This window comes from Ctenopharyngodon idella, chromosome 15, assembly GCF_019924925.1.
Source record: "Ctenopharyngodon idella isolate HZGC_01 chromosome 15, HZGC01, whole genome shotgun sequence".
NCBI classification, from domain to species: Eukaryota; Metazoa; Chordata; class Actinopteri; order Cypriniformes; family Xenocyprididae; genus Ctenopharyngodon; species Ctenopharyngodon idella.
Window position 1 is genome coordinate 9,255,856 of NC_067234.1, and position 23,100 is coordinate 9,278,955.

General features: G+C 36.6%; 2 protein-coding genes across 6 annotated transcripts in view; one reads left to right on the forward strand and one right to left on the reverse strand.

The window, feature by feature from the left end:
- The window catches only part of rsrc1 (arginine/serine-rich coiled-coil 1), a 165,528-nt gene extending 152,921 nt beyond the window's left edge, over positions 1–12,607 (reverse strand). Inside the window, exons 1-3 of one of the 4 annotated variants that reach the window (XM_051862166.1) lie at positions 12,444–12,607; positions 11,519–11,702; positions 8,161–8,283 (exon numbers count right to left, since the gene is read on the reverse strand). In XM_051862166.1, the coding sequence (XP_051718126.1) occupies positions 8,161–8,283; positions 11,519–11,688 (293 nt within the window). In that variant the 5' untranslated portion in view covers positions 11,689–11,702; positions 12,444–12,607. The remainder of the gene's footprint in view (positions 1–8,160; positions 8,284–11,518; positions 11,703–12,443) is intronic. The other 3 variants (XM_051862167.1, XM_051862165.1, XM_051862168.1) reach the window with 3 other exon arrangements.
- Positions 12,608–14,576: 1,969 nt separating this feature from the next.
- On the forward strand, positions 14,577–20,213 carry shox2 (short stature homeobox 2). 2 transcript variants are annotated; one of them, XM_051862172.1, is made up of 5 exons: positions 14,577–15,088; positions 16,139–16,347; positions 18,009–18,066; positions 18,373–18,461; positions 18,872–20,213. In XM_051862172.1, exons 1-5 carry the CDS (start codon positions 14,839–14,841, stop codon positions 19,163–19,165), a joined length of 900 nt encoding a protein of 299 aa, XP_051718132.1. In that variant the 5' UTR covers positions 14,577–14,838; the 3' UTR covers positions 19,166–20,213. The 2 variants fall into 2 exon arrangements, with proteins under 2 accessions (XP_051718132.1, XP_051718133.1); XM_051862173.1 differs by having other exon boundaries at positions 18,908–20,213.
- The last annotated feature ends 2,887 nt before the right edge of the window (positions 20,214–23,100 follow it).

Sequence of the window (23,100 nt, forward strand, 5' to 3'; positions counted from 1 at the left end):
TGAGCAAGGCACTTAACCCCCAATCGCTCCCCGGGAGGCACAGCAAAAATGGCTGCCCACTGCTCTGGGTGTGTGCGTGTTCACTACTCCCTACTTTTAATATGTGTGCACTAACTGGATGGGTTAAATGCAGAAGACAAATTCTGAGTATGGGTTAACATACTTGGCCATCACATGTCACACACACACACACACACACACACACACACATTAATATCAAACTTTAAGATTCAAAACAAAAAACATGGCTTTTATGACATATATGGCCGAACTTACTGAACATTCAAAACAATGCTCTGTACATATTGTGGTATTTTTACCAACTGAGAACTCACAAAGCACCTAGAAAATGTGTAAAGGGGTCAAAACAGCACCAGGTATTTTTCCGTTGCACACACAAACAAAGATCTTCAGCAAGAAGACAAAGAATTGAACAACATCGCAACTATGATGAGAAAAATCAGGTTTGCTTGAGCATTCTGTCATTTTTAGTGTCGCATCTTGTGACATCACATCCTGTTTTTGGTTAATTTAGATGTCTTTGGTCTGTGTTGCATTCATATTTCATTCGAACCGCAATAATGGCGAAATAGAGTGAAACAGGCGATTTGGTGTCTAAAATGTAAGTCACTTGATATTAAGTTCTTGTTCATTAAACTGTACTCTGTATAAAATCAATATCACATTTGTAATTGCTGATATTTGGAGAAAAAAACGGCGCTGTGTAATACTGGTTACTATATTAAATGATATAAATATAAAAGATATACTGGGGCATTTTTGCCCCTTATCTTGAATTCTGGGGCATTCTAAAAGCATTTTAATAGACTAAATCACGCAGTGAATGCGTACACTCTAAATATGCACACGCACTAGTCTAACCTAATAGACTACATCACGTATTGCATGCGTGCACTCAATGGGTGTGCTTTTGTTTGGTTTTTGTAAAGTGAGGGACATACTCGATAATTTCAGATCGTTAAATCAACAATTACGATATCATAGACATAGACGATATATATCGCACACACTACAGCACTGGCCCGATCGGGCAAGTGACCGTTCCGTCTACTGTCCCGAGCGTCGTTCACACTGGCCCCAGGCCATCGGGCAGTCCCTACTGTCGAGCCCTGGACTCCGCTGCGTGGACGCCTTGTTTATATTTTTTGTGTTAAGCCCGCAAGATGATATTTAATGATATTATTAAAGTACTGTATGTAATACTTAACACAATGTATGTTCAATGATGTACAGAGCAAATGGAGTGAATAATTGCTAGTTCTTATAATGCCTCATTTCACCAGTAGATTTAATTAAGCACATTACTGGATATACACTTTTTTTAATATTTCAAATGAATGCAACCACTAAAAGTAGCCCACTTTTTTAAATCAAAAAAGCAAAAACAATATTACAATATACAATAACAATTGTTAAATTGTAAAAATGTGAAATAATTTAAAACATTTAAAATGTATTGAATGCAATCAATAGCACTGCACAGGCATCTGTGTGTAACACATTTATGTATTTTCAGCACAGCAGAATTATGAATATTTTTTATGCTGATGTCACCATTGCCGTATCCAATAAATAAACATGATTTAAGGAAAAACAATCTAAATATATGTGTGATATAGTGCATGACTATGGATGCAGTATTGCAACAAAATATTAAAATTAAATAATATTTATTAAAACGATAAACCATTTGTAGCAATGTTGTTTTACAAAATAATAATATTAATAATAAATAAATGAAAATAAAATGACCGAATGAAAATAAATCAAAATATTCTTTAAATCAAAATATTCTTTAAAAATAAAAATCTTGGTTACAGTGAGGCAAAAACAATGGAAGTGTAATGGGAACAAATTTTGGAGGTTATAAGATTAGCCATCAGCCACTGAATTAAACTGCATTCAAAAAGCAACAGTTTGAACACAAAGAGGACTGAGACCCCATTATTACTTTAGTAGACCAAAAAAGGCTAAGTCCTCTTTCCGAGTGAATGTAAAGACAACTGGGTTATTTTTCAGTTGGTTCACCTCTTGGTCCAATTCAAGGATTGTGAGTTTGGTTCTTTTAAAGGGGATTAAAGTGTGAAAACACCCTTAGCATGTGTTCACACTTTTGGTCCAGACCAAAAAAAAAAGAGAAAATGATACATTTAGCCCTGATTCGCTTAGCATTCAACGATAAAAAACAACAACAAAAATGACTTTGTGACATATATTTTGCAATAGAACTTAAACATTCAAAACAAGTCTGCTTGCTGGGCTAAACTTGTTTGTTTTATGTGCGTACATATGATTTACATATGGTATTTTTACATCTGAAGAGCTATAAAGAAGTCAAAACAGCAGAATTCCTCTGTGGCACACAAACGAAGATCTGCTGCAAGAAGACGGCATTTTAGATGCCTGTACAGAACTGTAATAGTCAACAGCGCGACTGACGTGAAAAAACAGGTACTCATATTTCAGTCGAACCGCACCGGGGTTCGTTTAAAAGCAGACCAAGACCCACCTTTTCAGGAGTCTCTGTCCGCTTGTTTGGTGAGCACCAAGGTTCAGATGGCAGGGTTCACACTTATTCAAATTAACCGCACTAACAGAGCAATCACACCAGAGTTTGTTTTAACCCCTTTAAATGCAAAGATCACCAGCAGCCACAGATTGTTGTTCAACATTCACTGCACGTTAAAACATCACACTGATTGGGACAAACTGTGTATCATTAGAAAGCTTTAAGACTCCAGCTTCGGTATTTGACCACTGTTTATAATAAAACTTGCAGTGACATTATTTTTCTTAAATTATGTCAGGAGAGCAAAATTAATAATCTGTAATTTTTTTATCAGCCTTCTCTAAAAACACACATGACATGGTCTTAGAAAATGTTTCATAAAATTCATATTTGTAGAGATAACATCCTCAGATTTGAAATGAAGCATGAGCAGACTAAGTTGCTACACCACAGCTAGATAATATTCTTTATACATTTAAAAAAAATGCATTTTCAATATTTTCTATCTTTTGTTTTTATGTTTGAGCTTATATATCTCCATATTAATAACAGTCTGAGTAACACTGAGTCTTGAACGGTAAACTCTCAAGTGATGGCTTTCTAAATATATGTTGGTTATGTGTCTATTCAGAATGACTTATGAGCAGCAACCTTTTTATTTTGGGTATGTCATTTATGTCATCCTTGCCAAAATGGGGGTTTGCTTGGAAAGTGGTTAATCAATCAAACCAAACCTGCCAAGTGTAAACACACCATTAAATTGAAGATATGGGGGCAAAATGCCTATTTTTGTCTTATATTTATATTAGATGATATAGTTAAGCAATATCACAAGCAAGAGTGCTGTTTTACCTTAAAATCAGCAAATGTGATATTGATTTTGTACAGTAGTTCAATAAACAAAGTTAATATTTTGAATTACATTTTAGACACAATATGGTCTTTTTTTTATCTATTTCACCAATGAAAATAGTCCAAATAAAGCCACATCAGAGTCGCTGTGCATCTCTGAGCAAATAGGTAAAAATTTAAAGATTATTCACATTATAAATCTATAGGGAAGATTATATAAAAGCACCTGCTCTTTTAAACTCTTTTTATATAAGCTATTTACATACTTTTATTTATGCCATGTTTATATACCACCTGATTTCATTTGATCCAGGCATTTTTTATGAATGAACAATTTAAGTATAGGCATGTTTGGGCAAAAAGGAAAGTCAATGACTTAGTTTAGGTATTTAAGATGCAGCGTATTTCTGCACTGTGCCCACTAAACTGGATCACGTGTGGTTAGTGAATAAGATGCAAGTATTTGCGCTGACATGACATGCGCAGAAGTAGCACAACTGTTTAGTGAATTCCCCATACGTGTCAATTACAGTTACCAACCCACTGTATAATGCAAGAGAAATGCATTCAACAATATTTTGTTCCCAGTAGTACGCTGGCTGAATGAGCTGCCGTGCTTGATCAAAGGGAATAGATATTAACGTCTAATGGTTTATCAGCTACTCATGTCTGTTTTACATGTCATGGGGAAAAGACTGCAAGTCTCTATGGGTACCCGCTCTGTTCATCTTATTTTCGGACTACTCTGGAAAATAGCAGAGCGGAGTGGTAAACAGCACACCAGAATCCATACAATTCTAACTTTATGTATTTCTCTTGCATTACTTGTTTATTTTTTTATTTATTTATGGGGGCCAAGGAGTGTAATATGCCCAACTGAACTGCCCTAATCTTCTTTCCTGCAATATTTCCATGCCGCAGTTATTGTTCTCATTCTCTGAATAATATCCTCCACTCCTTGGATCTTTTTTTCTGTAGGCTCTATTCTTTTCTTCTCTTTCCCGTTCTCATATTCTCTATCTGGTATGGCACTTGCTCATATCCTGTCAGTGTATCAATCAAAGAGAGCTGTCCACTCAATTCACACCTGATTTATCAGTCTGCCTCATCCCAAACGCCATTATTAGACCCAAACCTTTTTAACGCGACAGTGACAGATAGCAAGCCCGACCCAGGTAACCCGTTTCACTCTGTCTAGCCCATCGCGTGCTTTAGCCACTTTCCGTCAGTTTTCACCAATGAGGGTGAACCTGGGATAAATAAAATGCAATAACATGGCTCAAAATAAATAATACAGTGAAAACTAATATGAACATGCTTACTAACGAGAGGGCTTTCATGTAACCTATTTAAGTCACTTGTAATACAGTAGTCATTCATTCAAAACCTGCTATTGTGCTTTCATTAGGGTTGTAAAAATGTTGACTTAATCTCCAAAACACAACACGTGATCTTCTTCCAATTTAGTCATTTTAAGAGTCTGTTAAGTATGTAGTAAACAAAAACTTAAAGTAGAGTGCACATTAGATGCATTTGTTTTAAGACGGTTAAGGCTTAAGTACTGAGCCTGTAGATATTTCATATTAACCTTAAAGATGCAGAATGAAAATGTCGTTGCATAAGACAATACTATGTATTTGTATTAACCAAATCAACAAAATCCATAATGCCTGAAGTATCTATCCAACGTGTAAAATATGAATACATAACATTTTGTATTTGATTTTCAAAACTCAACACATTTCTCATTCTGCATGTACAGTGCCATCATGTGCTGATCCTTTTAAATATTTTCCAAGTTCTTGTTCCTTTTCAGTCTGTTCTCAAATAGAGAAATCCAAACTGCATCATGCCAAACATGACCTCAATAGTTAACAGTGAACAGTATGGTCACATAGCTTGCATTAAAAAGAAACCTGAGACACTAATAAATTATTACATTTTAGGCTGTTATGACACTTGCTCAACTGTTTGGTTTTCCACTGTAGGTTCAAAAAACAGCTTTCACACAAACTAAACATACCAAACTCTGACATCATACAGACTCGGATGCCAAAAGCTGTGAGAAAGCTTTCACGTTTCTTCGTCACCTAAACTTTTTTTTTTTTAATTTAGCAAATGCTTTTATCCAGGTTATCTTACACTACATTTATTAAAGAGAAAATCCTCCAGGAGGAAGTCAAGGGTACAATGGTCATAGCTAATAACTAGTAACCTAAGAGTTATCAGACCAGATGTTCAAACAATAATAGCTACTATTTTCAATAGTTAACAGTTATTTCATGTCAGATAATCTCATTCCCACAAGGTAAGAGTTAACATAAAATACTGGATTAAAAGGAAACTGCAACCAACAATACTCTTAATACAGTGTGGACAAGATGCTATAAGCCCTGTTTATCTGTGTCAGTCTAATTAAGATATGAATGAATAATTTCCAGACTTATTTAAATGATTTCAGCATCTCTTACAGCCAAATACAAGTAAACAAAGGCTTTAGCCTGTATGTATTATGAAAGCCATCTTTACACTTCTAAAGCGATAAACAAAACATTCATTTACACACATTTGCAATGTTAATGAAACAGCCTACCTTTAAAAACAAAAAGCCTACAGTTATTATTCCTGTGTGTCGATGTGCATGAGAGTTTATTTTAAATAAAAATTAAATAAACGGCCAATGGATAATTATATTTTAATTGCATTAATTCATCAACCTAAGTGCCCCCTTTTTCTTCCAAGCTCCAAACAGGCACAAGGGCAGGCAAACGTGGACTGACCCAAGGGTGCTTGTGCCAGTACTTAATTAATACAGACAAAAACAATAATAATCTACACTAATAACCCCTGTAATGAGTGTGAGTATCTATGTGCACAGGACAAGCAGCTGTGAGAGTGAGTGGCTCTGCGAACAGAAGGTCTTTAATGGCAACCTGTCATACGCTAATTAGCCAAGCACATGTTACCATTTGAGTCCAAATGAGGGGGGGGGAATCACTGCTGCTGATGATGATGCAGCCAACATGTTTAGATTTTAGCTAATAAAAACATTGACATTTTGTTTGCAAATAAAATTTAAAGGAAACCTATTATGCCCTTTTTTACAATATGTAAAATACTGTAAGTCTCTGATGTCCCCCAAGTGTGTATGTGAAGTTTTAGCTCAAAATACCCCACATATTTTTTATAGCATGTTAAAATTGCCACTTTTGGGGGTGAGCAAAACCACGCTATTTTTGTGTGTGTCCCTTTAAATGCAAATCAGCTGCTGCTCTCGGCCCCCTTTCAAAAAGAGGGTGAAGAATCAAGAGCTCATGCAACAACAAAACAGGACAATCTCACGCACTGAAAATAACAGAAACTGTCAGTAGCGGTGTTCAGCCTTGTATGTACGAACCGGAGTCGGACAATGATGCCTACAGGGCCAGAGAATATATGCTGTATGGAGATAGAACAGGTATAGTTTAGTTTAATTACAGTTATAACTTATGTTGTCATCTTGATTTATCCACTATTAGTACAAGCCTGTTGTAGCGGTTTTATGAAGTTTATTGTACATCACACAAAAGAAGAAGCGTCCGTTTTCACTCCAGAAACTCACTGTAGGAGCTGAATAAAACACCGTACAAGAAGTGCGCATTAAAGTCTTAACCATAAACTCACTCTCTCCCTTGCATTAACATACACAGCGAATTACACAAAAACACTTGTTACAACTAACAGTAAACAAATATATACAGGCCTTATTCCTTTTCGGGGGTGTTTAATAAACTGGTAAACTTTATATCCGTAAAACAACTATGATGAACTGTAGTAAAGTGCGTGCTCTCACCTTCATTGCTGCCGTAACCAGTATCGCTGCGGAGACTATAAGCTGGATCACGAACAGTGGGCACTGATCCATCCTTGAGTAACAACTTTTTAGCAAAACCTGTTTTGTATTGTCCCTTTGCATTGAACCTCATTCACAAAGCAGTCTGGTATAAAATGATTTGCACAGACATAAACAAATTTAGGTATATGGGGGTGCATTCGCTTCAAAAATAAAACGAATCCACTGCATCTTCAGCAGCTCTGATGTCGGAAGTACATGAAGACTGTTATGTTCACGCATACATTCAACAACATAAAAATTATGCTTACAAGACATTTTTGTCACTACAGATGCTCCGGCCTGGAGAAAATGGCAGACAGTGTACAACACGCTCAGGGCGGAAACTATGCTAATACGTCTGTCAGTAGTCGTGGGCAGGGCCTGAGCATTATGACATCATACAGCTCAGAAAATTGTTCTGAGACTGCTTATGATTTATGGGGATTTAAAAAAAAAAAAAAAAGTAGGTGGATTGTTATCATTATAGGGTGGTTGTGTACACACACTGCCAACACATATTTATGTCCAAACACCATTTGCAGTTTTGCATTATCATTTGCATAATAGGTGCCCTTTAACCTTTTATGAAAAAAGTATGATATTCTGGTAGATATTTTCATTTTTGGCCCGTTTTATCATCCACCAGTTGAAAATCATAAATATGAGTGCAGCATGATTCATGGGCCCAGCACAAACAGTGCGGGAAGAGTCGCATGCAGAAGTTTAATATTTAATTGTTGCCCTAGCAAACACCATGCTTTACATGACTGATTTATATAATGGTCTGAAGTTGCCTGCTCAAAACTGTTTAAAATAGTAAACAGTCTTTTTACATTAATTCCACCAGCATTAAGGAACAATTATTAACATAACTATTTTTATTAATCAGTGTTCTCATCCTTACCTCCTATTTCGGCTGCGGGATCCAGATCTATGGGACCTATGGTTCCGCCCCCTATCTGTGCTTCGGCTCCGCCTCCTGTGACTGGACCCTCTGGAAGAGCTACTGTTGGAACGATTTCTGTGCCTGGAACATCAGTAAAAAGAGTCCATTTAACACACACAGCCACAGAGTGCTTGCAGTAAACTTACTGCATCTGTCTGAACTACACACAACAGTATCTGCTGCATACTGTATTCGTCTATATTTACAATCCTACTCAAAAAAGTTTGTCATGACAGAAGTGTTGGGGAAAGTTACTGTACAATATTGCGTTACTCCCTAAAAAAGTAACTAATTGCGTTACTTAGTTACTTTTTATGAAAAGTAATGTGTTACATTACTTTTGCGTTACTTTTTCTCACCTGTGCTGGGCTTGCTTGTTTGTTTTTTTAATAACAACAAACAAGTTGTATTTTTGGCAAATGTAAAGTGCCCTTCCAAACCAAAAGTGAAATGAATAGGCCTCAGGCTGAAGGAAATGCATATTTACACCTGTACAGTAGAGGGCGCAGCTCAAACAAGCCTTTCGGCTGTCCTGCCATTCTGGATTAAAGAAGAACAGGATACAGGAGAAGGAAGTTCAACTCTCTTATTTCTAACTCTAATCTAAAGTAATTTTTGCTTAGTACGGTTGAATTGGATCATTGAAGGTCAGCAGCAAAGACAATGTTTAATAAAGTGAGATTAAATACATAAAGAATATTTGTGTAATTTAATATAGTTAATTATTACAGGTTTACGTAAAATTCTGAGATTGCACTTCACTGTTTTTATTCATTTTGAGGAACACTGGATGTTTTCGTGCAAGTGAGATGAGTAAATGCATGTTTACATTTAGTCTAGAACTACAATAACCATCATGTTCACTCAGCGCACACAACACCTCTGCATTTTATTTCTCAAGTTCAACATGAAGACAGGAGAGCTGTCAGTCAATAAACGTGAAAAAGTAACTTAGATATTTTGTTGTAAATTGAAAAAGTAATGTGTTACTTTACTAGTTACTTGGAAAAGTAATCTGATTGAGTTACTCAAGTTACTTTAATGCGTTACCCCCAACACCGCATGACAGTCAGATCGGTCAGTATAAGGTGTTTCAGAGTTTAGTTTTGACAATTGAAATAGGTTTCATGAACACTGGCCCACCACCCTCCATTGCTTGGACAAACAGATAATCCTGCGCCATGTAAACAGAGCAAACCTTAAAAGCACAGCACAGCCAAAGTCTTTTAAAGTCTTTAGGCTGATATCCAACAGAAGGTTTACTTGAAGTTTACTCTGTAGATAAAATCGGAATAGGAAACATATTTACATTAAAAACAACAAATGACATGCAGCTGCTTTAAGCACTCTGATCAACCCTGAGCAACATACAGATGCAGACATGCAGGAAGAAGTGCAGCAGTCTGCATACAGAGCCTAGAGTATTACTCTCTGCACTGTTTAGAAAGGCTGACATCTCAGATATAGACCAGTCTAACTGCATTATTTTAACTAATGAACTCTATTTCTCTCTCCTTTTTCTCTCCAATGAGCTTCTGTCAACTTCCCTATTCTCTACTCCAGCTGATAGACCAGGACTTCTTAGAGGCACTTTCAAAAGCTAAATCAAAAGCGCGAGCCCATTCCCCACATCATGAATAAATAAAATGTTTATCTAAAAACCATAATTAAATTTATTATGCATTTCTGCATCAGATGGTAGCCAACTGCATACCTCTAAAGCTTTACTGCCAGTGGCTCAGGCTTCTCTCCGTGATTGTGTCAGCATTTGAGGACAAAGTTAACGTTTGCGCTGCTTTAGAGAGCACGAGAAATGTATTGCATCTGCAAATAGCCCTCAAAGCATATGGGTCAATGTCCACAGAATCTATTCATTTATTCAGAAAAATATTAAAAAGCAAATCACGCATACAATGATGACTCCAATACACCTTTTGTTTGATTAGCAATTTTGAATTAAAATTCATGTCATTTTTTCCTGACATAATAATGAAGAAAAAAGCATCATTAGAGAAATGAAATTCTTGAACAGAAACTTTAAATAATTTGGCATCATCTTTTATTATTTCTTAATAAAAAAAAATATTTTGACAACTGCTTCACTGCTTAATAATATTTTTAAAAAACTTAAAATGATATCATAGAGAGGAGCCTTGTGTATAAAGTCAATGAGTCTTCAAAAATATCAGATGATTTGACCAAGGCAAGTTTTAGTTCAGATTGTAAAATGTGGTGACAACCCTTCAAACACTAAATTACATTTATGAATTAATAATACATGATGTTTGGGTATTACCTCGAAAATATGTTTAAAATTGGAAAGAGGTGTACACTCACATCCCAGGTGTAAAATACTTTTTTACATAAAGGTGTTCATCATATTAATTTTTTAGAATCATGAAATTTCCTTTCTAAAGGTTTTTAAGATGCCGTAAATTGGCATCTGTCTGACCAAAAGAAATGTTCAACCAGCACTCGCGCACACACACACTGCTCCACCTGCCATTGGTCAGGGATCACAAACAGAGCAATGCTGAAAGCGCAGCAGAGTTCACACAATTCAGGTGAATTTAATGAGGGCATAAAATGTCTGCATAATTACACAGATGAGGCCACTTAAAAAGAGCTCAACAGATTTACAGCTGTATGTGTGGATATGGCAAACAATGGCTGATCAACAGCACTCCATTTAGCTCCTTGACCTCCACAGACATCCTTCTTTCTGTGAGAGCAGCTATTTCCCATCACATATAATGGCAACTGAGCAAGCGTCATGAATAATTGAACTCAGGCAGACAGTGCTAAGTGACTCCATAAAGTAACGTCTAGGTTCAAGAAACTGCCATGTGTCTCCATGTTCAGTTATAGATAGTAGAATGTTTTGCATCCAGCTGTGGTCCAAATGACTAGATCACTAAACTGAGCCAATTCCGTAATGTAATGTACTGTTTTTCACCTCACGTCTCATTCACTAGCCTGGAGAAAGTAGTTTTAATATATCGGTAACTCTGTAAATTCTCATAGTGACATCAGCCGATCAACGCTACAGTTTCCAAGTAATCGGTCACATTGGCCTGATTGCGCATTCTTCCCGGGATCAGTGTGCCAGCCGAGCAACTGCCACTGACATAAACAGGGATGCTAACAGAATAACTCTTTCCAGGTATTTTAGAATTTGTAAATGACAGGTGCTTGGTGTTGAGAAATTTAAGGGCTTGTGATGTCAGGCAAACAAGAAAATTATTTCAAAAGAAGAACAAGTTATTACATTTTGATTAAAGATTACAGGGAGAAACTTTATTTCCTCATTGTCTACCTCCTGTCTGTGACTCTGTTTCGGTCTCTGGAGCGAGTTCGTCTCCGGGAGTGTTTGCTGCGGCTGGTCACTCTGCTTCCAGAGGAGCTGGAGGAGGAAGAGCGCTGTCTCTGTCTCCTCTTCCTCCGGCTTCGACTGTTGTCCTCACTGTCTGAGGAGTGCCGGCCCATGTTCACTCCAGTCACTGGGTTAAATGGGGAGATGTGGAGTACAAAAGTATTGATGTTAGGACACAAAAATGTGTGTCAGATATCAGAAATGTTTTTTGCTTTTTCCTCAGACTGTTACTGTGATTCAGTAGCTCAAGCAACACATGATGTATGTGTCTGTTAAGGATGCAAATTAAATTTATTACGTTTACAGAGCTGTGAAGACCCCATTCTGAATTAAAATTTAATTACACTTACTTAATCTAACATAAAATTCTTAGAGTCTCTTATTTGAAGTCTACTACACAGTAACATGAGCTGAAAAGAACGGCAAAACATAATGATTGTTAATTTGCATACACTGTCGGTGTGTAGCACCACAGTGAGAAATGTGTTAAAAACAGAATGTGCTACTTTTTACGTGGTCTAAGGCTGTACTAAATTCTAAATATAACCTTAAAACTGCGCGAAACTTGCGTTAGAAACGCATCCCGACAGGTAGTATTTTTAGAGCCATCGTTACCGTTTACAGTTAAAGTGCTTTATTTCATGAAGGAAACGACGGCAGAACTTGGAAATACGAATATGAAAATTGCGTCCCTTTACATGCTAAAGATTTCAACACCAAATGTTGTCAGTCTTACTAGCTCTATTTCATTCACATTTCCAGGCGCTATCTCTAACACGTTACGCAACATATAAATAGCGCGCCTGCTAATATATTTTTACGTTATATGTAAAATGACTAATATTTCTATCTATATTCATACTCTTACCTAGTTAACGATACACACTCCTATTGTGTCATAACAGCAACTCACACAGCAGCGCCATGAGCCGATGAACAGACTGAAGTAACCGGTCTGGAGATCATCGATGCGCGCGCAGCCAGCAGGCATTACAAATCAAACATGATCGTCAGTCGCTTTCAACTTCTTGTCAGGGTAGCGCAAGATAAGCGTAAAATACAACATTTTTTTCTCAGTGACGAGGTCGTTATAAGATACACAGTCACAAGACCAATTTTGATTCTTTGAACTTGGATTGTTTGATGTTTTACGTATTGAGAAACTGCAGGCTGAGTGAAATGTTTTATTAAAAATGTCAGATCAGGTTAATCTTTACTTTTTTCTCTTTTTTTTTTTGTTGGTCGGAATGTGTTACGGAGGACAAGGCTTTTCTGTCGCATTTGATCAAGGCAAAAATAAGAAAATTACAATAGACTATGACTGCGTGGGATCTAGCTAGCTATAGACAAATTTGGGGAAAAAAATATTTAGTGAAGGTACGCTAAAGATGGTTTGTCTTATGTTGAAGGTAAAAGCTCGACTACTTGCACAAAATGCTTTTTTAAAAGTCAGACTGAAGCAGACTTTAAATTGTTCAGACCCTTTTGAAGAAACAAACGCTCACATCAAATTAAAGATTTGAAGATACGTCTAATCATCAAAATATTGTTTAATCAACATACAAGCAGCAACTACAGATTACATAAATGTACAATTGCCTCAAAACTGCACTTTTTTTAGATATATCTGTACAAACACCCACTCATAGGCCTATGACGTTACTTAACATTTAGGCTAATTGAATAAAAAATGAAATAGCATAGGCCTATTATTATTATTAATTATTATTATTATTATTATTATTATTATTACTAATTATTATCTTCGTGTGAGATGGGTGAAATGCTTAGCTTGGTCAATTAAAATAGAATAATAACTTTTTGCTGCTTTTCGAATAATAGGCCTTTCGAATGCGTGGATGCTTGAAGAATAGGTTTATATAGCCTAAATCTGAAATAAGAGGAGCATATACACTACAAGACAAATATTTAATTGTGAGATAGGCCTAATTAGCCTATTAAAGGTGAGGTGATGAGAAGGTGTGATGTGATTTACCAATAAAAGGCGTGTAGTTTTGTATCTCATTTTCCGTCTTATTTAATCTATTTTTTTTTTATTAGCTCTTGATTCCCAAATAGCTACACTTACACGGCTACAACCATATTATGCAAATATGCAATAATTTTACAAAGTTTGTAATTAAATAGCAATAAAACAGCATAGAAAAATATTTTTTCAAGTCATCATTAGAAACAGTTGTCATTTGAGAGCTGAAATATTAATTAAAATTTTAAAAAAATATATAGTGAATATTCCTATTCTGAATAAAATCATCAAACTTAAAAACAGCACGTTTTAAGCTATTCAACTCACGCTTGCATTTATAGCATGTTATTACGAAGCTATTTAATAAACTGCTATATGTACAGATACCACGAAGACGTAATATATAGTGTTTAAATTGTTCATTTAGATTCTCTTTAAATTATTTCGATTCAAGGTGTTCCTTCTTCATATTATCATTAAATTTAACTATCACCAAAAAGACGTTAATTATTGAAGACATCTCTCGCTCTCTAATATCATTACACATATTATCAATTGTATAAAACAGATACTGTTTAAGAAGGTTAAATAATTATCGCGCAAAAAGCCTGCAGCTGTTTTCTGTGATGATGAATTTTTTATTTCTCTTCTACAAGAGAATTGTGGGCCAAAATGCAATTCTTAACGATGTATGTGTCGCTTCCACGATCACAAAGTGCATATTTCTCTTTGCTTTGCTCATCTCGTTACTCTATATCACGGTCTCATTTTCCAGCTCAGATCAAAGAGTTGGCGAATAAGATGTCCATGGTATGCCCTTTTGAGTATTTTTGGCCTCACCCCAGCAGAGCGTCCGACCATCATCATCATCATCATCATGCTTGGTGTTTCAAAACTATAACCAGCTTAATGACATTAATTTGCTCCTCTTGTCAATCTTAACCAATAGCAAGCATGGAAGGGTGATGTGGATCTGAAGGACAGATAAGGTTCCCCCCCACCCCACCCCAACCCGCCTCTATGGGAAGGGGGCTCGTGGTGAGGGAAGGTAATGCGCGCGGATCAAGGGGCAGACGCTTCGCTAAGTATAAATAGTGTGACTTCAATAGTGAATCGGCAGCAAGTCTGTACACTCCGCAACAAGAGGAATTGTCAAAGATCTCATCACATCATCTCGCATTTAGGCCGATAGAAAGAGAACACTGTTGATGTCTTATGGTAGACTGCTGAGGATCTAAAGGGAAGATTGTGCTTTTTTTTCTTCTTGGGTGCAGTGATGGAAGAACTTACCGCGTTTGTCTCCAAATCTTTTGATCAGAAAGTCAAGGAAAAGAAGGAAGTGATCACGTACCGGGAGGTGCTGGAGACCGGATCGGTGAGAAATAGGGAGAGCCTGTCGGTGGAACCGGTTCGCGAGGAGGTGAACAGTATCACGCGGAGCGCCGTGCGTTCATCGCCGGCCAGGGAAGCGGACATGCTCGCGTCAGAGAGAAGCAGAGACACGAGCAGTCCCAAACTTACAGACGGTGAGTCCTTTTTGTTATCTATCTTGCAGGGCATTCGTTAAAATGATGTAACCACGCCGTTTCATTTTCATAGGCCTTTCTCTGTATTTCAAGTTTTATAACTTCTTCACTTTCGATATATAGCCTATACATTTTGTTTTAACGTTACATTAATTTTGTCAAGGCTACACGAAACATGATAATCACGTAATAATTTGACAGGCATCACTTTCATAATATGAGCAGCCTGAAAACAAAACTGCCAAGAATCAGTCAAAAGTTCAAGTGCTAAAATTGAGCGCTGTGACACTGTAGCTGTATTTTATTGGATAGTTGCATGTAAGTCTAAATTTTAATTAATATTGCTTGTAAATATTGTTTGTAATGCTTAGTATCTAGAGGCTTGAAAGAATTACAAATTATAACTATCTATAGACTGATAAAAGATAAATATATGGCTACCCGTAGACATATATTAAGGCTTCTGTAAGCTACTGCTAAACAGAAAAAGAAATGACTGTAGAAAACAAACAAAGAATGTGGCAGTGTATTGTAAATCAACGCATTTCATGTATGAGACACACTGGAGGCCTATAATTCATTAATTTGAAGTCTGAGACTTAAAATAATAGAGATATACAGCCATAATAATAATAATAATAATAGGCTAATAATGTGAATTGTAGATCATTTCGATTAGACGTTCTTTTTCCTTTAGCAGCTAATTGTGAACGCATGTTGTTTTGGATTTTAACATTTTAATACAGGTCAATTATCATTTTGACAGCAGGGGTTTTCATTCAGCTATGTTAATTATTGTCTTTATTGATTTATTTTTCGTAACATTGACCCGTTTTGCCAGGTTGTTAATTTAACGTGCAATAGGATAATATTCCTGTCATAAGCATCCAGTTCAGAGAGAAAGAAACTCCATGCATATGTATAGTGTGTAAATAATTAAAGAGCTCTGTGTAGGACAAAACATCCGTGACCGACATCAGTGGGCACATACTGCCCTCATTTCACATCACTGAATGAAGCGTTCATTTCTATTTCCTGCTCTCTTTTCAGGTAATACAGATATGAAAGAACGCAAAGAGGATTGTAAGCCGCTGGAGGACGAGACACAGACTAAAATCAAGCAGAGAAGGAGTCGGACTAACTTTACCCTTGAGCAGCTGAATGAGCTGGAGAGACTGTTCGATGAAACGCACTATCCGGACGCCTTTATGAGAGAAGAGCTGAGCCAGAGACTCGGGCTGTCGGAGGCCAGGGTACAGGTCAGGCACTTTATCTGCTGTTTATGTGTGCTGCAATGTTTGTAGTGCATGTGTGGTTTCCCTTGAGAGAGCGAAATTATAACATTATAACATATTAGGTGCTAATCACTTGTTAATGATTAATGTTAATGGTTAATTTAAAATGTCTTGTTTTGCATGCCATTAGCCTATGAATGTAATGACACAGCAACTTTAACACTGCACTAGAGGTTTTATAAAAAAAAAAAGAAAAGATTTCTAAACATTTAGAGATAAAAATGTAAATGTAGGCTATTTGAAATAAGATCGATGAATAAAAAGAGCTAGTGATAGGCATATAAATAGTCGTTTTTAAAATGTTACATGGGCACTCCTTGTGGTGATATTGTAGTTCATGTTTACATGTATAACCTACCTCAAATAAAATTAGATATCAGCTTATATGTGTCGAACGGTGGGACGAAATTGTTGAAAATAAAAGTGGCTTGAATACACGCCGCTGAGCTATAATGAATAAAACAGTGAACAAAAATTATTCCCTGATTTGTGCGCATTGGCCCTGCAGGCAACATCTGTAGTGTGCTTTTTAGGATGGGGAAGACCATCTGCACAGAAACATAATAAGGCTCAATATATGTGTAACAAGAGACGAGCGACTGAGCCGAATAATGACATTCAACATAGACATTGGCTCTGCTGTGATTGATCAGGGGAAAAAAAACAATATCTTATTTCATTCTCTTTTATCTATTCATTCCTTGGGTGGGGATATAAAATTCACTCTTTGAATACATTGGTCTTTTTAAAAATGGGCTCAAAAGACCTCCCTGGAAAAAGTTAAACCATCGTCTCTCTTTGGGATCTTACCAAAGGGCATTGTCCCAAGCAAGGCCTGCGGATTTACATAAATTATCTATCATTTTTACCCAAATAAAGATCTGATGCTCTTTTCATATTCACTATTCACAGACAAGGCCACACCGCTGGCTCAAAGACCATTTCATCGGATGAAGTCATAATGTCCTGGTCATATCATATATGTATAATCGTGTTTCCACTTTCACTTAGGCTACAGCAGAAATATCATGCAAATGCCGTGTCGATTGCTCCGTTGTTAGGCTGAATCAAAATGAATAAACAGTGCAATGGAAGTATGCGCGATTCAAAACAGATGCCTGACACACAATCATTTCCAAATCTCTGATCCCCATGACATAGGCTATAAGGCAAGCAAAAAAAAAAAAAAAAAAAAAAAAGGAACAAAAACTTTCTTTCGGATATAGGCAATTAATGTCCCAATTTTAGCCCACCCCTGAAGTCCAGGCATATCGTCCCATGCTGGGTATTTGCTATCAGAGGATCAGTTCGCTTCTTCTGGGACTCTAATCCCTGGATAGATCAAACCATTGGAGAAAGACGATATATTATGGCACTATTTCAAATGCATTACATCAAGATTCTGTTTCTTTCCGTTTGTTTAACATTTGAACAAATCTGTTTGTTTTGTGGTTTGTTGGCCGCGCCGCTCGTTATAAAGATATAATAATTAAAATGTGCGGTTACGCATTATGAATATTTTAGAGGTCCTCAGGGATACGTAGTTTTACTGAGACTGTTGTCATTTTGGGAGAATTTACACATGCCCTCACCAACAGCTGTCAATCAATGTCTTCTGCTTTCAGGTTTGGTTTCAGAACCGACGGGCCAAATGCAGAAAGCAGGAAAATCAGTTACATAAAGGTGCGTGAATGCAAATATAAAACAAATAAATTAACAATCGCTATTAGCAGTTTTATTTATTTATTTATTTTTTACATTTTAAATTCTAATGTATTTTTATAGGCTACTTTTGTTTAATTTTGTTTAAATATAGGCTACGTTTATTTTATATAAAATACTTTATGATACCTACGATGTGCCTAAAATGTTTTAATGTGTATTTACTGTGAAATATAAAATCTAGTAATTCGAGCAGTCTCTCGTTTTTAAGCATATAGGCCTATCTTAAATTGCGTGTAAAGAAAAATCGATGTCAATATTTTCCAGGAGTTCTCATCGGAGCGGCGAGTCAGTTTGAAGCGTGTCGAGTCGCTCCATATGTCAACGTGGGAGCTCTGCGCATGCCATTCCAGCAGGCAAGTTACCCTGAAAAGCCCAATGCAGAGGCGTCCGTCCTGCAGACTTTGTACAATTCCTATGAATCCTTTATGGTGCACTGCACACTCAAATCTCTCTCTCTTTGTTATTGCTCTATTGCAATGTCACCTTAAGAGAGAAGTTTGTCTTTGACGAAAAATATATACATAAACACAGGCCTACTGTTATTCCACAAAGATGAGAAGAGATTTGTGAATTTGTCTGTCTTCTTCATGGATTTGAGTCATATTCAGGGGAGCATATAGTTACCAACACAACGGAATACAGGTGTCCGAATGCATTTTTTATGATGATAAATGCAATTGATCCAGTGCCCAGTAACAGCTCTGCATAGTCTCTCTCAAGTTAATGTGTTTCTCCCCCTCTCTTCCCACCCGTGCGTCCATAGGATAGTCATTGCAACGTGCCGCCCTTCTCCTTTCAGGTGCAGGCGCAGCTGCAGCTGGACAGCGCCGTGGCCCACGCGCATCATCACCTGCACTCGCACCTGGCGGCTCACGCGCCGTACATGATGTTTCCTGCACCGCCGTTCGGGTTGCCCCTGGCGACGCTCGCGGCGGAATCCGCCTCCGCGGCTTCAGTGGTGGCGGCGGCAGCGGCCGCGAAAACCACCAACAAAAACTCAAGCATCGCGGATCTGAGACTGAAGGCGAAAAAACACGCTGCGGCGCTGGGACTGTGACGTCACACATCATCGCGCTCAACGATGGCTTGTTGAAGTACACGACAGAAAAAAAAAACACATTATTTATGTTTTCTTATGAAGGACACGCGAGGAAAAAAAGGATAGGCTATTTATAAGAACACAAACTGTGAAGTGGACAACTTTACGTGGATCTTTTCATGGATGAAGGGATGCGAACAACTACAAAATGTTGAACTATACGAGAAAATCGAACTTTTAGAGAACTTTTGCAGAAGACAAGGAGCTGAATCTGAATATAATACTGATATAAAGCAGCTGGGACGTTTGTTCGGCTGTTTGTGTGACAACGCCAACATTTCTGCTTTAATACGTTATTAGTAAATAATGAAAATAAAGAGGCTGGCCTCGTTTTATTTGAAACAAAGTTTCTCTGTGGATATTTGTGAAATATTACAGAAATCACTTTTGTTGCCAAACATGAAAACTCCAGTGTTGAACATGCGTTTCTGTCCTCACGGATAACACACGATTTAAGTTTTATGCTCTTTGGTTTCTGAAACAAAATAAATGAGCATTAAATGAAACGACGATCATTCCTTTACTTATTAATAATTACTGAGTGTATTGTGAATATAATCAAATATCAGGTAATTATTCAATTGAGGGTTTCCGTCTAATTTCAATTGCATTGATGCCTAATTCACATGAACACACATCAGGCTTTTATTCTCGGTGTATAAATCAAATTCAGGTAACACTAATATGGATATGGTACGGGCACATGTAAAATACCTATGTTAATACCAACAAAAAAATGATTTTGGATGTTTTATGCTTCATCAAGGGATTGTGGGAGCACTCTGGATTTTTATTGCTACTTTTCGTTCTTGTTCCTTCATCTCTTTCTCAGTGTGTACAACCATGTGAATCTCTAAATGTACTGTTCATGTTTTATAAGGGTTATAAAAACATCGACTGCGGGCACTCATTTTTTTATGATATCTCTGATTTTATCATGACTGTGAAACGTGAGCTCACCTAAACACCGTGTTTTCGATTCATAAAATAAATGTCAAAAACTGTAGCATCTGTGTCATGGTATATACGCAGCCTAGTTCGTTTTATTTAATTTTTTATGTAATAGATACGTTTAAATAGACGTTTGCATTCTTTTAGAATTGGTCTGACGCTGGCGGTGTCTCTGAAATTATAAACTGTAAATAATTAAAAATCGACCCGTTTCTGTTTTGTTTGGATGATTCTGTTGAGCATGTTAAGCATTATAGGCCACTATTATTTAAGATTATTTTAAAATGTTGTCAAAAATCAATTAGTCCATATATTATTATGTAGGCCTAAATACATATTTTACAAATATTGGGGAAAAACTCAGATCTGGATGTGAAACATTTGGAGACTTCCGCTGACCTTATTCTGCACTTATTCTGCAGTGGAAAAGTCAATAACACTTTAGAAAAAAAATAAAATAATTAAAGGAATAAATATTTTAATATAAAATATTTTTGTTCATTTTGTTAATTTCCAAAGCCAAACTAATGGTGATAAATAATTAATTAAATAACAGCAGCAATAATAATATTAATATTAATAATAATAATAGTAATAAACATGTGGAAATGTATTTCCATGTGTAAAATGGACTGTCTTCATAAATGGTACATCACTCGCAGTCTTCTGTATACATCAAGCCGCCTATTAAGCGGTTCTCTTGAGAATTTGATAAATACCAAATGCCATCTCTTATCGTGAATAACCTGTCTGGTCATGTTACTGTCTGGATACAAAGTACAATGTTTTGGCCTATTAATTAATACTACTTTAACAAACGCGTGGTATAAAGACGGCTTGTGTATCCAGCTCGGGGGTTGGACTCGGACGCCAGCGCTATTGAATTATTGATTCCAGTTAGAGACAAACTTGTGAATGGAGATCGTTGTACAGTATGGAGGGCGAAAGGTGGGTTTTAAAAATTAGCGCTTCGACCCAAAGCGGATAAATTTACCAGCTTTTTTGGACATCGAGCATTGGATATAATTTTTTCTTCTCTTTTCTTTATACAACGCACAGCAGTTTTCTTAGTAGGAGTGAGAGTCACCATGGTAAACTAGTAGGCTATGACCTTGAACTTGAGCTAGAAAAGTGATTTGAAGATTAAGCGAATTGAATTAGAGACCTAGACCGCAAAAAGCACTATAACAAATTGCACAGTAAATATGACATTAACAACCTAAATTCTGAAATTACAATATTTTATTATATTATGATATGCATTCCTCGAGCAGCTGTCCGGCCTTGAAAGTTTATTGTAGAATTTACATCAAGGGCATGTAAAATGCGTGCAGTGACTAATGGGATGAACTTCAGATTCTATAGAGAGGTTAAAGAACTGATCTGTGAATCAAAACATTACAGGTTTAAATCAAGGGGTGTTTTAAAAAATAAAACGCGATGTTTAAAATTGGACAGGGAAATCAATGCAGACTAGGTCGTTTTCTCTCATAACACGATAAATTATTTTATAAAAACAAAAAATAAGTACATTTCCTTGCTTTGTAGGATCCCACAATGGGGGAAAACCCATTAGCCAGTACACTAACATTATAATTTGGTATGTTTAGGCAAGCATAGGGACTTTTTAACGTGAACAGCTTAACATGACTTTTCCTCTGGCTCAAATGTTAGAGCAGGGTGCTAACGGTGCCAAGCTCATGGGTTCGATTCCAAAGGAACACACATAATAATAAAACTTGAATGTGTTGTGTGTTGCTGCCAGATGCATAGAGATTTGTCTTTATTTAATTTTTTTTTTGTTTGTTTTATTAACAAAATTTTTTTAACCATTATGGTGATTAGTGTTCAGTTTGGTTGGGGATCCTGTACAATATCTTCCAGCCTGTGCAAAATGTTTCAACTGTTTTGCTGACACTTATAAATTTGGAGAACAATATGATGTTGTCAAATTTTGATGATCAAGTCCTCCACAATATTGTTTTAGAAGAGCTACCAAATATGCTTTAAATATACAATGCAAGTTTTTTTTTTGTTATAGGCTTGAAAACGTACAGACATGAGCACTCAGCATACATCATCAGCACTCAGCAACATGACAATGGTGACAAAAAACAAATTCATTTTCATATTAAGATAAACCCAGAACATTACAAAACGAGCCACAAAAACAACAACAGCAATAAACCAGCAAGCAGTAAAAAATGCAACAGCATAATTTATTCATGCTGTCTGCAGAAGACACGCTATTACAGTTAATCTGTTAAAAATACAGTAATGTAGACAAAGCTAGTCATACTAATTACACAGAACAGCTATGCTGTGAAATAACTAAAATTTACTGTGAATTTACAAAAAATTACATTGATTGTTTACAGTAAAGTTTTCCACTGTAAAAACTCCAATTCTTTTGCAGTAACTTACCGTTACAGTAAATTGCCATGCAATTTACAATATTTTCACAGTGTGTCTTTTAGCAAAATTTTAGGAATTCACAAATTCTTCAACCCAAGGATATAATGTCATGTCGTATCCAAAGACTTGAACTTGGATAGCATTTAAACGTGTAAAAGTCCTCTTTTTCCTTCTTTTATTTTCTATCTCTCAGTGTTAAGTCTTATCCATCTACAAGTACTCAAGGAGACAACAGGACGGGAACACTGAAGTGCTTTTTAGATTAATGATGGAGAGAGCAATCGTTTTTTCCCTCACACTCTCTTCAGTCAACGGGCTTCACACCAGCATAGAGCCATACTGGCTCCATGTCTTTCTGTGCTGGCTCCACATTCCTCCTTCTTCCTTTCCTTCATCTCTTTCCTTTCCTCTCTCCATTCTGCAATGATCTTTAAGATGCGCAAGTGTGACTCATCGGAGTGGGAGGTTCACACAACTGTATCCTGGCACACTGTGGCCTAGAAATGATACTGAGAGCCATGCGAACC

Bases quoted from the DNA above. Each gene is read 5' to 3' on its own strand.
- shox2 (XM_051862172.1), top strand. From the start codon at position 14,839: ATGGAAGAACTTACCGCGTTTGTCTCCAAATCTTTTGATCAGAAAGTC. The intron at 16,348-18,008 runs GTCAGGCACTTT...TTCTGCTTTCAG, and splicing joins TGTCGGAGGCCAGGGTACAG to GTTTGGTTTCAGAACCGACG. The intron at 18,462-18,871 runs GCAAGTTACCCT...GTGCGTCCATAG, and splicing joins TGCGCATGCCATTCCAGCAG to GATAGTCATTGCAACGTGCC.